At 34.5% G+C, this 13,617-nt stretch overlaps 1 protein-coding gene across 1 annotated transcript in view; it reads left to right on the top strand.

Moving 5' to 3' along the window:
* Positions 1-13,617, top strand: part of Smr (nuclear receptor corepressor smrter) — a 120,834-nt gene that overhangs the window by 90,607 nt on the left and 16,610 nt on the right. The window contains exons 4-16 of the mRNA XM_089249113.1: positions 1,475-1,700; positions 2,126-2,299; positions 4,105-4,221; positions 6,060-6,116; positions 6,840-6,892; positions 8,198-8,264; positions 8,405-8,490; positions 8,903-9,056; positions 10,582-10,815; positions 10,979-11,113; positions 11,290-11,621; positions 11,995-12,080; positions 12,359-12,530. Coding sequence (XP_089105239.1) covers positions 1,475-1,700; positions 2,126-2,299; positions 4,105-4,221; positions 6,060-6,116; positions 6,840-6,892; positions 8,198-8,264; positions 8,405-8,490; positions 8,903-9,056; positions 10,582-10,815; positions 10,979-11,113; positions 11,290-11,621; positions 11,995-12,080; positions 12,359-12,530 — 1,893 coding nt within the window. The remainder of the gene's footprint in view (positions 1-1,474; positions 1,701-2,125; positions 2,300-4,104; positions 4,222-6,059; positions 6,117-6,839; positions 6,893-8,197; positions 8,265-8,404; positions 8,491-8,902; positions 9,057-10,581; positions 10,816-10,978; positions 11,114-11,289; positions 11,622-11,994; positions 12,081-12,358; positions 12,531-13,617) is intronic.

Below are 13,617 nucleotides of genomic sequence, written 5' to 3'. Positions count from 1 at the left end.
ACCATGAAATCGACATGGATTGGTTAAGAACTATACTTTAGGTTGGTTTTACAACCAATTGGTGTCTATCACGTATTATATTGTAGTGTCAGTCCACTGTGAACCCGGTACTAGAGTTAAAGTAACAAATTCCTTTTAGTTGCCTTTCCCCAAGTTTCATTATTCTAAAATTGGATCCCCTCCCCTTTTATAATATTGTGAAAGCTTGCTACTGGAGAACCTCGATTGAGGATTTTTTCCAACCAATGCTGCTATTGACCAAGATACGTTGCCATATACTTTTTACTCTTGCAGAGTCACAGGTTCCTGTAACAAATGTTTAGCTGTAGGGACGGAGTAGAATGACAATCAAAAATTTCTGAAATTGAGAATTTATCAAAAAATTCCCATAGAATATGCCATTGACGAAATGACAGTTTGAGATTGGAAACAACACCAAACAGAAATTGAATATTTTTTACAAGATCGAACTCAAGAAGACTTTCTATCTTCTCCAATTCAGAAATTTAGCTTGAAGAGCAACATGCTTAATAGGACACTTATTGCTGGTGCCATTTCACACAGGTCACTTAGCTTCAAATAACACTCACGGTGGCACATGGGTGCTTGCATTGTGCTATTACTATTGTGGGAGCCTTCACCAGTATTATGTAAGACTATATATTTTTGATTATGTAGTCAATTTTTGGTCATGCATTTCCGCAGATGCAATGCCACCATTGGTGTTATTTCAGAGGTGCCACCATCAAAATGTTAACCCTTTTGTATGATCCAGAGGTTTTTTTGACACTTCAGTGGTACAGTTCATACTTAATTGTGGCTTCTCCCCCCCCCCCCCCCCCCACAATGAGGAAGGCTTTTGAATGCTTACCCCTTTTGCAGTTTTTTTTATAGCTTATATGTACGAGTTCCTCTGAGAATCCGAATTCACTGGCCTTTCTATTATCATAAGTGACCGTTGTAACAATGAAGTATTGTTTCCTGATGCTGTCCTATGTAGATTCCACCTTGACATAGAACTGCAAAAGGCTCTTTTTTTATTAAAGACCAGTTGGGGATTAGTGGGAGACCAGAGTTGGCTCAACAAATCTAATCTAAGAAGCTGCATGAGATCAGATATCTGTATATATGTAAAAGCTATCACCAGGGCCCAAAATAAGTCTACCCTTGAGAGCAGCAGACTTTTTTTAATACACATTTTTAAGGATTTTCTCTATCAACTGAGGTAATTCTTTATAGCTCGCTTTCTTTTGATGTAAAGTTTATAAATTTCACGGAATTGATCATGTTTTTGCATGGTCTTTCTTTGTGAACCTACCCAAACATTTTTCCTTTTGTTTAGAATCTGCATTTATCTGACTTAGAATTTTATTTCTAATGTGATTTTGCATGTATTTCCTATCTTAAATACATTGATAATATAATACGCCCTTCCAAAGTGTTAATAACATTGTTATAAATTTTCTAATTTTAGGTATCTGGAGGCTGTGCGTTACCACAGTGAAAGAGAAGCAGTGGTTGGCTCTCCATACACGAACGCTACCATTCCAAGGGCAATCAAGCCACTAGTAGTGAGCGTACACACTCCTTCAGAAATGGATATTGGCCAACCAGGGAAAAGGCCACGCCTCGCTGTTGAACCCAAAGCACCCGTCCATCAACCTCTGGTCATTGATACTAGGAATATTGTAATTAAAAAAGTAAGTGTTGTTTCATCTTGGAAAAGGAATCAATCTGGAAAAGGAATTTTTTAAACAAAATGTTGCTTTTCCTGCATCACATCCTAGGAAAGCTTTCTGTGTTCTAGGTGGGCAGTGTCCCCACTGTGCGACCAGTTGTTTGCTGGATTTTGATCAAAATAAATAGTTGCAAAATATTGCAAAACTGTATATTTATACGAGTCCTATGTACAGAGTATATCAAGTTATATAGTTTGGCCAAAACTTTTTCTTTATATAGTGCCCCTCAAAGGTTTAAATAATGTGGGAAAGCCAGTGCAATGCATGGTTTTGTCAGTCAACGAGCTTAGTACTTTTTATTTGTAAAAATAATTTTATCAAATTTTGTTTTTTGTATGTATATAAATGGGATAATGAAACTGCATGCTAATGTGTTTTTCTTACAGGAACAGGCATACACTCCTCAGGTGGAAGCCATCTCTCCTACATTACCTTCGGAAGAAGGCCGCTGTGATTCCCCAATGAGAATTCTCAAAGAGAATATCTTGGGCAACATTAATAGGTTAGACAAGGAAATCAACCAAGTCGAGTCGCAAGTCACAAAGCTGCAGAAGAAACTGGTAAGATACTTCCTACTGTTCTTATGTTTTGAATCGAAAGTTCACCAGCTGAATGCATTTTAAAATTTCTTCTGTACAATAATAGTTATGGGGATTTTTTTTTTTTTGCAATTTTCATGCTTCATTCACAACTTATAATAAACTGTGTGTGTGAAGTGTGCATGATTTTGATAGGGTTTTATAAAATTAACCAGAGGAATTGCAATTAAGTGGATTTCAGATTAAACATAATTTAGATTCATTGTATTCTATATTGTTTTATATGTTGAGATTTCTCTATTTTCCTCCTTAACTATTAAGGAATTAAATGATTTTTTTACCTATAGGAACTTTCTTCTCATCATTTGGAATCTGTAGTCATCTGTTCCTTTTACATTTCAGAACTATATTTTTTGTTGTTTCAAAGCACTTATGTTTGATGCATAGAATTTTATTTTTCCAACAAGAAAAATGTATTTATGCTTTTACGGGTGCAATATGGAAAATCTCTTCTTGTGTAAAGCATCCTAAAAGTTATAAGCTCATCATATGATCAAACATTATCAATATAATGAAGCATTGACATTTTTTTTGGACATTCTCTGACACATACAGTTCTCTGTAATGTAGAAACAAACAATGTCATACAGCAGATTGACAACTGTTTTCAATTATGTCCACTTTGAAGCAGATCCCAAAGTAGAATGTTTTGCTTTGCTCTACAATAAGCTCTTTGCTGACTAGAATGTTCTGCGGTAAAAATACCCACAATAGCGTTTTCAGTACTTTTTCTTAAAATAATTCTTCCAGATTGTTCTGCAGTAGCACTAATTGTTCTGCTATGTACGTCACAGATTTCAGCACATTCTGCATTGGGGGAAGCATGTGTGATATAATGTTATTCTTGGGGGGGGGGCGGCTGTGGCCTTCATCTTATTGGCAAGGGATTCCTGGCCATCTTGATGACACAAAAAGTCTGTGAGTAAACAAAAGCTTAAGAACCCCTGCTTTTCCAGAGCTTGACAAAACCCAGGTGCCAGTGACAACTAGAAAATCTGCATTGGCACCTAAAATTTTATACTTAAGATAACGAAATTGAAATCAGAGGACAACAGTATTTTTTTTTTTTTTTTAAATTCTGTCAGTGTGTCTACCAAATATTTAGTAGAAAGGGTTGTCTGTTCTTGGATAAGCTGGAAAAAACTATTATTTTTGACCAAATTTTTGGATAAAAATGTTTCATTCCCAAGAAATTCGGGCTGGCACTGAAATTATTTTTTGATTTTATTAGCCACTACTGTAATCCATTTCCTAATCAATTGGTGCATGTCTGAAAGCGTGCCTATATACACTGCCCTAATATATTTGTTATGAGTTATGCATGTTTTATTCGTGTTTGAGAAGCGCTGCTATCTGTTGTATTGGCAGATGCCTGAATTTTTGTGTTTATGTAAGTATTCAGGGATCTGTCCAGCATACATTTGGGTCCATTTTCTTGACCATTCACAAAATACAAATTAACAAAACCATAAATTTAAACATTTATTTCTTTTGTATGAAATTAATTAGATTATTTCACTTCCAACAAAATTATGAATCATTTTCACAAACTTAAAGGACATTGTCACAAAAGCAGCACCCTATAATAAAAGTTTATATATAACCCTGGTATCATCTTTTGAAGGCCTCCTGCTCTGCATAGAGTCTGGCTGGCAAGCGCATCTTTGTGGAAACACTGTAAATGTTTTCAAAAATGTTCATGTCTATAATTCAACCTTTTTAAAAATATATTTTGAAAGTAATGACAAATAATTTTGTTTTTATAGCACGAGCTGGAAGTAGAGGCCAGCAAGCCGTCGGTTTCAAAAGAAGCTGTGAAAGATAATAGTCAAGTTGAATCAAAACAGATGAGCATAGCTCAGATAATATATTCGGAGAACAGAGTGAGTATTCAGTTCAATTTTGATCTCCGCAGCTTACCTCTTTTTTTTTCACTGCATGGAACTAATTGTTCTCCCATTCTAATGTAACTGCTATAACAAACTGGGCCACCCAAAAAACATAGATTGCATATTGCTTTGGGCTCACACTTGTTGCAACATGTTTTTAAAGAGTGCTCTTATACACCCAGTGGCCAAAAAATTATAAACACACCCACTACTCATCACTAATATCGTGTGGGACCTCCTCTGGCTTTGATGACAGCGGATATTCTGAACCTATTGAGGAGAAATATCAGCCCAAGGTAATGAAATGGCAGCTCTTAATTCCCTCAGATTAGAAGGCGGTGTTTTGGAGCTTTTAGCTGGCTTTTCAACCTCGTCCCACAAATGCTCAATTGGGTTAAGATCAGGTGACTGTGGGGGCCATTGAAGCAATTAAAACTCTGAATCATTTTCCTCAAACCAATCTGAAATAGCTCTAGCCCTATGACAGTGCATTGTCCTGCTGGAAATAGCCATCAGACACAATAATAGCTCATTCACATAAATTTTGTATAGTATAATACAAATGTTAATAAAGCACCCGACACTGCCTAGCCCCTTATCCGGGACAATGGCTAAAATTGACAATGATCGATAGAACCTGGGCTTTGCACTGTATGAAATGAAATAGAAATAGCCATCATCAGGAAACATTGGCCATAAACTGGTTCTCATGGTCAGCAACGATATGAGGTAGGCACCGGCATTGACGGATGTTTCCAAGAAATAAGGGACCAAGAGTATACCAGGAAAATGCTCCCCAGACCATGATTCCACTGCCACCCACTTGAACAGTTGGCACGTGGCATGTCAGATCCATGGCTTCACACTGCTTGTGCTACACGCGAATCCTGCCATCAACGTGATGGAGAAGAAATCTTGACTGGTAGACCAGAAAATTTTCCATTCATCAAGTATCCAATTTCAGCTTTCTCTAGCCCACAAAAGCAGTTTTCTTCTGTTTTGCAGCGAATTTAAAGGGACTCTTGCTGGCTATTAAAACCAATTCATTTTAAGATCCATCTTGTATAGCGTGCAGATATGCTTTGCAGTGATCCTGAATTGTATTTCATTGCAATTTGTTGTGTTGTAGCTCTTCTGTTGCTGCAACGTGTCAGTCGCCTGGTACCTTTCGTTCACAAACTGTTTCCGCCCACTATTCCGCTTTTTGCTCAAAGTTTTTTTGGTTTAGCTGCCATTTTTTGATGACTCGAGATACTGTTGTACGAGAAAAGCTTAGAAGGCTAGCAGTTACAGAGTTACTAGAGCTTGCCCCTTCTGGTGCCCACAATCATGCTGCGTTCAAAGTTACTAAAATCTCTTGTTTTTCCCATGAATAGACAAATTACAACATTAACTGGCATTTCTGTCCAGGAAAAAGTTTTTTATCAGCAAATCCAGTTTATTACTTCAGCGCGTGTTCTGAGTTGAGTCGGTTGATTCGAAGGTTTTGGGGAGGGGGGGGGGGGGTGTTATTAATTTTTTGGCCGCAGAGTGTACATACATAATGCTAAGGATATTCATGGATCAGTCAAGTCATGTCAGTCAGTCGAAGTTGTTTAAACTTTGGATTGCCCATGCCTTGCTTAAACATCTTTGTTATTTTGTTTTCTAAAACGATGAATTTTTGCTAGAAATTGTTATTGCATCTCTTACTGAAGTTGTCCAATCAAATAATAGATTGGGGGAAAAAAAAACTGAAGTATCCATGTGATTATTTAACTGTGAGTGATGATTATGTCTACACGTTTTCTAATTTAATGTTTTTGCCTTTTTTTTCTCTCTCGTGTTAACAGGCGAAAGCTGTGGAATCACATGCGATATTAGAGAAATTAGGTCCCAAAGTGGAAATTGTGAGTATACATCATGTTTGGTATATTTCTCGTAAAAAATTATACAGAAGGCAAAAGATGTGTATAAAAAGAATATAGATGATATACATGTATGTTTCATAAAAATCAAATTGTTTTTTTTTTTTACTCCAAAAAGTTATAAAATTTATTCTTGGTTCTAGTTTTTTACATTGTTTTTATGCTAAATTAAAGGCAGTTAACATATTACATTGTTAATAGATAGCATTAAAAGACATTTTTCATTTGCTGAGTGTTGGTGATAGAGAAATATATTTTTCATTTCTCAAGTGAAAAAGACTAAATACAGTCAAAAGCTGGTTCAAAGCACACTCACTCACATCATAACCTGACCATAATACTGAATAACTACTGAGTATATGAAAATATAGTTCAATAAAATAATGGGAATGCATATGATTGTGAAAAGTTGGACGAGCACTGTATCCGGTTTCAAGTTATACTGTAGTTCTCTCTACTGCTCAGAAATGTGTGGGAACTAAGGATTGTGTATACCACATTAGCCAATGTATTAAAATTTAAGAGATTCAATAAACCAATTCCTATTAGTGTTTACTCAAAACACTAACAACTTTCTCAAAAGATAGTTTTTGTGCTGTTTTTCTACCTATTAAGAATGGTCCACTGATAAGAATTGTTTATTTGTTTGAATATATTATATTTCAGCTTTTATAATTAAAACTTATTCCAATTTAATTCTTACAGCCAATGTACAACCAGCCATCTGACACAGCAGTATATCATGAAAATAAAAGGAAGTAAGTAAACTTCATTGTAAGATATTATTTCTATGCTAGGGTTGTTAATATGAGTTTTATCTATTGATTGATATGAAGGTTTCATGTTCATTCATCGTAACACTGGTGGCAATTTGAATGATGCTTAAATTTTAATTTTTTTATCTAAATAGAACCAAACATAGACTGTGATGTTGTCTGTTTACACTTAAACCAACTATCAAACTGAAGAGATAACTAAATCGAAGATAACTTTTTAAATAGTTTAAATAGTTTTTTTTCTCAGTTTTGATTTAATGGTGCTTGGTTCCTTTTATATGAAAGCCGTCCAATTCAGACTTCCTATGTGTCTTTAGAGAAAATACAGGAAGTGCAGAGAAAGTAGATAGCCCCTAATTTGTCATCAACATGCTATTTTAGTTTTGCAATCACGTGCTAGGAAATAGGATTCAATTGTTTTGGGGGGGGGGGGGAGACCGTACACGTAAAGTGAAGATGTGTTTACAACATAATGTATTCTTTTTACATAATGATTGGATAAATTATTGGTTTGAGAAACGGGCACTAGAACTCTACTTTGGCTAACTGCTGTTTGTCTATTTTCCTCTTCATGATGTCGGCAAATTAAAATAGTTTCACTTTACAGTAGATGGGGGGAAAGAAAATTCGTAGAAATTAATATGCAAACATGTATAAAGACAGAAGTGGTCAAAAAATCAGGTGTTCCATAAAGTATGTTGAGTACTGTAATCAAAGATCAGTAAAAGACTGTTTCTGTGGCAAGTGGCTCCAGTGGCATTACCCTCCCTAAAAATGTTTCAGAGAAGCGAGATTCATGTGCTCACACAATGTTATCCCTCATCGCAATTCCATATGGAATTTTATATTTACCAAAATGTTGCGATGAAGTGAATAAAAATAAATGATTTTTTTTTTGGAAATCACCAATAAATGTAAGTGACTAACTCATTTTTATTTCCTGAAATTTATAGTCTCTCCTATTTACGAACTAATTATTCAGTCCGTACAAGTTCATAAAAATGAGCATCTCAACTGTATATACACCCCATTAAAATCATTGTTTTTGTCATGAAACTCAATCGCACCTTCGACTATACTATTCTAGAAAAAATTTAACGTGCATGTAATAAAACAAGGGCGAAATAAGATCCTTCATACTGAGAATATTATCCTTCTATACACTTCAGAATAATTTATGTATAAACTTTCAGAAAAATATATTCCAGGTTTTATTTGAGAAAAAAATAAATTTTAGTCTTGATAAATTGATATGCAATGTAAAATTTGTTTTTAATTATTTTCCAGGTTCATGACATTTAAAAGTAGATTAACGAAGTTCTTCAAGAAGCAGCATCGAGAGCGGGGTTTAAGAGTAAGTTTGCCATTTTTTTGTTTGATTATATATAAATGTGATTTTATTTTAATGTGTTTGCATTGTTTCACAATAGCATATAAAATATTAATTCACGATAACTTCATATACTGAGCTTTGTGTGTTTTCCTTTAATATAGGAGGCTCATCTAACAGAAACGTATAGCAAACTAATGCAGGAGTGGGTTAAAAGAGTGGAAAAGAAAGAGAACAATGCCACAAAAAAGTAAAGCTTTCTTAATTTATGTTTTGTTCTTAATTATTTCAGTGATGTGTGGTTGAGGCTCCCCCCCCCCCCAATATTTGTTTTATAATTTTTGAAAACCTTTCAATTTAGTTAGCATATGCATATTGGGTATGTTCATCAAAGGGGGTAAAAATTTCAATCAAAGGTTGTTTTTTTCACAATCTAAATGAAAGTGAATTCTGAAACATGAGAGTAGGATTGTAACATGGTAGACATAAAATTGAAAAGGTTATGGAGCAGTTTTCTATTCATTTAATTTTTTTTTACAAAACATTTGTTTGTTCAGGAACATTTTAACTCTATTTTTAGTTCACTTGTGATATTATTTTGTGTCATGTTGTGTGAATAGAATTTTTTTTTTTATAATTTAAATTTTTTTTCCTCTTTCCAGGGCAAAGGATGCTAAACTCAGGGAATTCTTTGAAAAACAGTTCCCAGAACTGAAAAAGCAGCGAGAAGATAAGGAGAGAATCACAAGAGTGAGTCAGAGGATAAGAAGTGATGCAGAGTGGGAAGAAATCATTGATGGCCTTCAGGAACAAGAGGTGTGTAAACCATTTTTATTTTGAGTGCATCTCTAACTTCAGAAAAGTGGTACCAAGACAGAAGACCGAGTAACACTAAGTCAAGCGCATTTTCACGTGCCGATATCTCCTTAACCAGTGACACTCACACTTTTGTCTTTTTGTAACTGCATTGTTCCAGTCAATGCTTATCCAGGGTTCCTCAGACTGGCATGTAAAGAACTATTGCAAAACCCTGAACAGGCATGCATCAATAACGGCAGCTTGCCTTTATGCCCCTTACCATAAGTTGGCGATGCTCCTAAAAGTCACTATGTATGTTTTGAGAACCACTGTCCTAGACTAATTATAGCTGTGAACACCAATGTCTCCAAGGTTGCAAGGTTCAACCCTTTTTAGTTTGCCAATCAGATGGCTTTTAAACTAAGGGGAGAAAACACTTGCATACCATAAGTGTTATAGTTATAAGTGTTATAGTTATAAGTGTTATAGTTATAAGTGTTATAGTTATAAGTGTTATAGTTATAATAAGTTATAGTTATAATAAGTTATAGTTATTTGTGTGATACTCTTGGATGATTGTAAAAATCTGTAAATATAGTTTTTCGTATCTATACAGGAATTTATATAATAGAACCTCACTTATCCGGGACTAATGCTGGGGGAAAAAGAACACAGATAATTGAAAAACATAGTTAAACCAGCGAGAGTAAAACAAAAATATTTAAACTGACAAAATTGGGAAAAAAACAATATTTACATATTTTACCTGTTTAAATATGTCTCTCCATTGCATATATTTGTATTATCTCTGCGAAAAAACCTAATAAAAAATTACACTTATTGAATAATAGCCACGCTACTAGTATACTGTGATTTCTCTTTGATACAGAAATACAGTAGAGCCTCGATTTATCTGGGCTAACATTGGTGAAGGTGATTACATATAACACATACACACTGACAAACATGGTTATCCTTTTCTTGTCTGCTGTTCTGTGCAGTTATAAAATGCACTATGAGAATGACACAAACATGGAATAGTACTGGTCAAGCTTATGAGCCATGTGGTCACCTGACCACATCCAAAGTTACACCATTCTTGTGCCTTATCTTTTTAGTTGCAAAAAAGCAACACATTTAGACTAACTTGCCAGCATTTCCTATAATTGGCTTTAAATCTTCAAGTACAGATCGTCCCAGGACGAAAGACGCCCCAGGTGGAAGTTCAGAAATTCAACTGGGGGGGGGGGGGGCAAATCTGTAAAAGAATAAAGAAATCCAGTTCTATGAAATGGGAATGTTTGTTTCCATCAAAAATCTTAAATAACCAATGAAAAGAACCGCAGATAAAGGGGCGAACATGAAATTGAAATTTTCATAGCACGGTTAATTCATTTCCCTGTTAATTTACACACTGATAATCAAGTTTCTACTGTATATAGGTGTGAAAAAAAGCATTATACATGTGTGGTTACATAACATACGGATTTAACATACCAGTGATTGTGGACCTAAGTAATTGTTAAAAAAAAAATTTCTGCAGCTTGAAGAAAAGAAAATGCGGAGTTATGCAGTCATACCTCCCATTCGCCTAGACTCAAGGCAACGAAGGATATCCTACATTAACAGGAATGGTCTGGTTGAAGACCTCAGTCAAGAATATAAAGAGAAGCAGATGCTCAACATTTGGACAGATCAGGAAAAAGAAATCTTCAGGGAAAAATATCTTCAGCATCCGAAGAACTTCAGTCTTATTGCATCATACCTCGACAGAAAAGTAAGCATATCTGACCAAGTTATTACAATGATATTGATACACAGATTAAAATGTGTACTATCAGTATTTTGCCTTTTGACTGCAATGAAAGGCGCGTTCAGATATACAACAAAATATTAACAATATTTACAATAAAATATCAACACAATTGTTTGCTTTGCAGACTGTAGCAGATTGTGTGCAGTATTACTACCTTACCAAAAAAAGTGAGAACTATAAGCAACTTCTGAGGAAGCACAATGTTAGGAAGAGGACAAGGGCCGCTCTTGTCAAACCTCAGTCTCAACAGCCTGTACAGGTTGGTCCAATTTGACCTTATTCTTCATAGACTGTCAATGTAAAATATTGAAGACTATCTTAGTTCTTTTTGGACTTTTTGGTTCATGACTTTAAGCTGATATAATTTTGTGAAAGTTGTCTTTTTGTGGTACTTACGTTACATATTTCCTTATAACGTGACAATTTATCTTTCAGAGTGGAATTACAACAAGGCAGCAAGAAGATGCGAAAGCTGCTGCTGTGAACCTTTCCACCTCAGGTGCTAGTTCGGCAGCCAGTGAAGCAACATCAACAGTGACCTCAACAGACGCTTCAAATGGGATTCTCACCTCCAGCTCACCATTAGCGATAACATCAGATTCAGTAACCGTATCTAGTGGACAGACTGCATCTACTGTAACTAGTAGTATGGGTAGCCCTTCAGGTACAGCTGCATCAGATGCAAATTTAGGGAACTCTAAAGCAGAGACCAAAAAATCAGATGTTAGTAATGAAAAGGAGAAAATTCATCTTCCTAATAACGTAAGGTATGATATTTATTTCTTGGTGCTGAGACATTTCAGTTGGTTATAATTTTATTTGTTGATTTAGCTCGTGAAACACTTGTTTCAGAAAACACATTGCCAATGCGTATTTATTAGCTTTATTTTTATTTTACACAATTTTTAGAAATGACTGATTAGTACGTCGAGTGATTTTCTGATTTTACCTTAACACTTTTGTTTTTGATGTATGTTCAGTTTATGGGCAGCACATGTTAAAATATGAAAAGCATCACTTGTCATATGCATTTTATGAATTTAAAAAGTGTTTTATATTTAATTGACTGAACTCATAACCAATGCTATTGAGATTTGTATGTATAACTAAATATTCAAACAATTTTTTCAATTCTTGTAGGAAGAAGAAAGAGGCTAGTAAAAAAGCTGAAGCGACTGAAAAAGGTGCTGGTAGTGATAGTGACGATGCCACGAACGACCATAGGAGTAAGTTGAATGGGAAGAAAAAAATCCTATTTCATTGTTGGTCAAACTGTAAAATGATGAATATCTGCTGCTTATATGATAGTCTGGTGATTTTGTTGTTAAATATATGACATGCTATGACTAGCAAGTCGCTAATCAAATTTATTTATTTTTTTGCACTATGAATTGAAAAAGTATATAAAGTGTATGATGGAGATCTTGCAGAGTGATTTGATATCTTATGAAAAGTTACATATATTATATTAATATTTACATTGTCATTTTTTTCCTTTTCCCAGATCAAAATGGCCCTCTTCCACCTTGCGCAATTTGTAAGTTAGAGATAGACAATTTAAACCAGTCCAGGCCGCTGACAAAATCTAATTGTAGCATGTTTGGTATCAAAGAAAGTGATCTCATTGGTGAAATGAGAGTTTGTGCATCGTGCCGTTTCAAAACTGTCCGTAGAAGGTAAATAGTATAAGATTTTAAGAATTTGATAGATAATGTGTGAAGAATGTTAATATTATGAGTTATATTTGTGGGCATCCAATTAGAGATGCATTCCCAACTCTGCTACTGCCTTTTTTTAAATACTTTATTACTTAAACTCGAAACATGGAATTTGTTTTTAGAAATTTTAATAGTTGGTGATAAACCTTTTTGATTTTAATCCTTGAATGCTAATGAGTAGAACCCGGAAGTTCAGGCACTAAGAGTGATTGAAATAGGTAGGCAAAAAGGCATTAAAAAAAAGGCATAAGCAATGGTAAAAAGTAATCTGAAAGCTATGATATTAAGGTTCCAAAAACTGGCTAAAAAATTGATTGCACTAACTGAATTTACTGTTTAATCAAATAGATTATAACAGCATTAATGGCTAAGTAAATACAATAGAACCTCTCTTTAACAGACACCCATGGGACGACCAAACATTTTGTCCGCTAATAGGGAGTGTCTGCTAATGGGAAGCCATGGTATACAATGGGAACCTTGTTTATGTGACTTTCACATTTATACTACGTTTGGCTTCAGTCGCAATTGGTTCCTATATGTTTTAATGTTAAAATGTATATGTTAGAGTGTATAAAAGTGATCGCTAGTGGATATGCATAATCACCATTCATCTCGATAAAGAAAGTTTTATTAATAACTAATTCATTGATAACTTAAATTTCACTACATTTATCACTATTACCGGTGATTAGGCATAATTCCCAAATAAAGTCTCATAAATATGAAAAATTTATATATATAGTATAACTTTTCTTTTCATTCAACGTGCATAACACTTTCTTTTCAATAAAAATTAAATTAAAATAAGTGAAGATAAAAGCATTATCTGTCTTGTAATGTTGATTTTCTTCACACGTATCAACATACAAAACCAACATTATCATTCAAATTCATTATCCTGGACCATAGTTATGCTCAGTTAAGTAATTAATTGACAGATTATATAATATTTGCCAATGAGCTTGGGATTAAACATAATCTTAGCTGAATACGATAAATTCTCAGTTTATGACCAAAAATTAATAAATTATGAGTTTGGGGG

Source organism: Pholcus phalangioides, unplaced genomic scaffold (genome assembly GCF_987345545.1).
Source record: "Pholcus phalangioides strain wild (caught in Gottingen) unplaced genomic scaffold, Ppha-v1.0 ptg000021l_1, whole genome shotgun sequence".
Classification (NCBI taxonomy): Eukaryota; Metazoa; Arthropoda; class Arachnida; order Araneae; family Pholcidae; genus Pholcus; species Pholcus phalangioides.
Note: the sequence above shows the minus strand (reverse complement) of the source record. Positions and strands in the feature narration are given on the sequence as shown.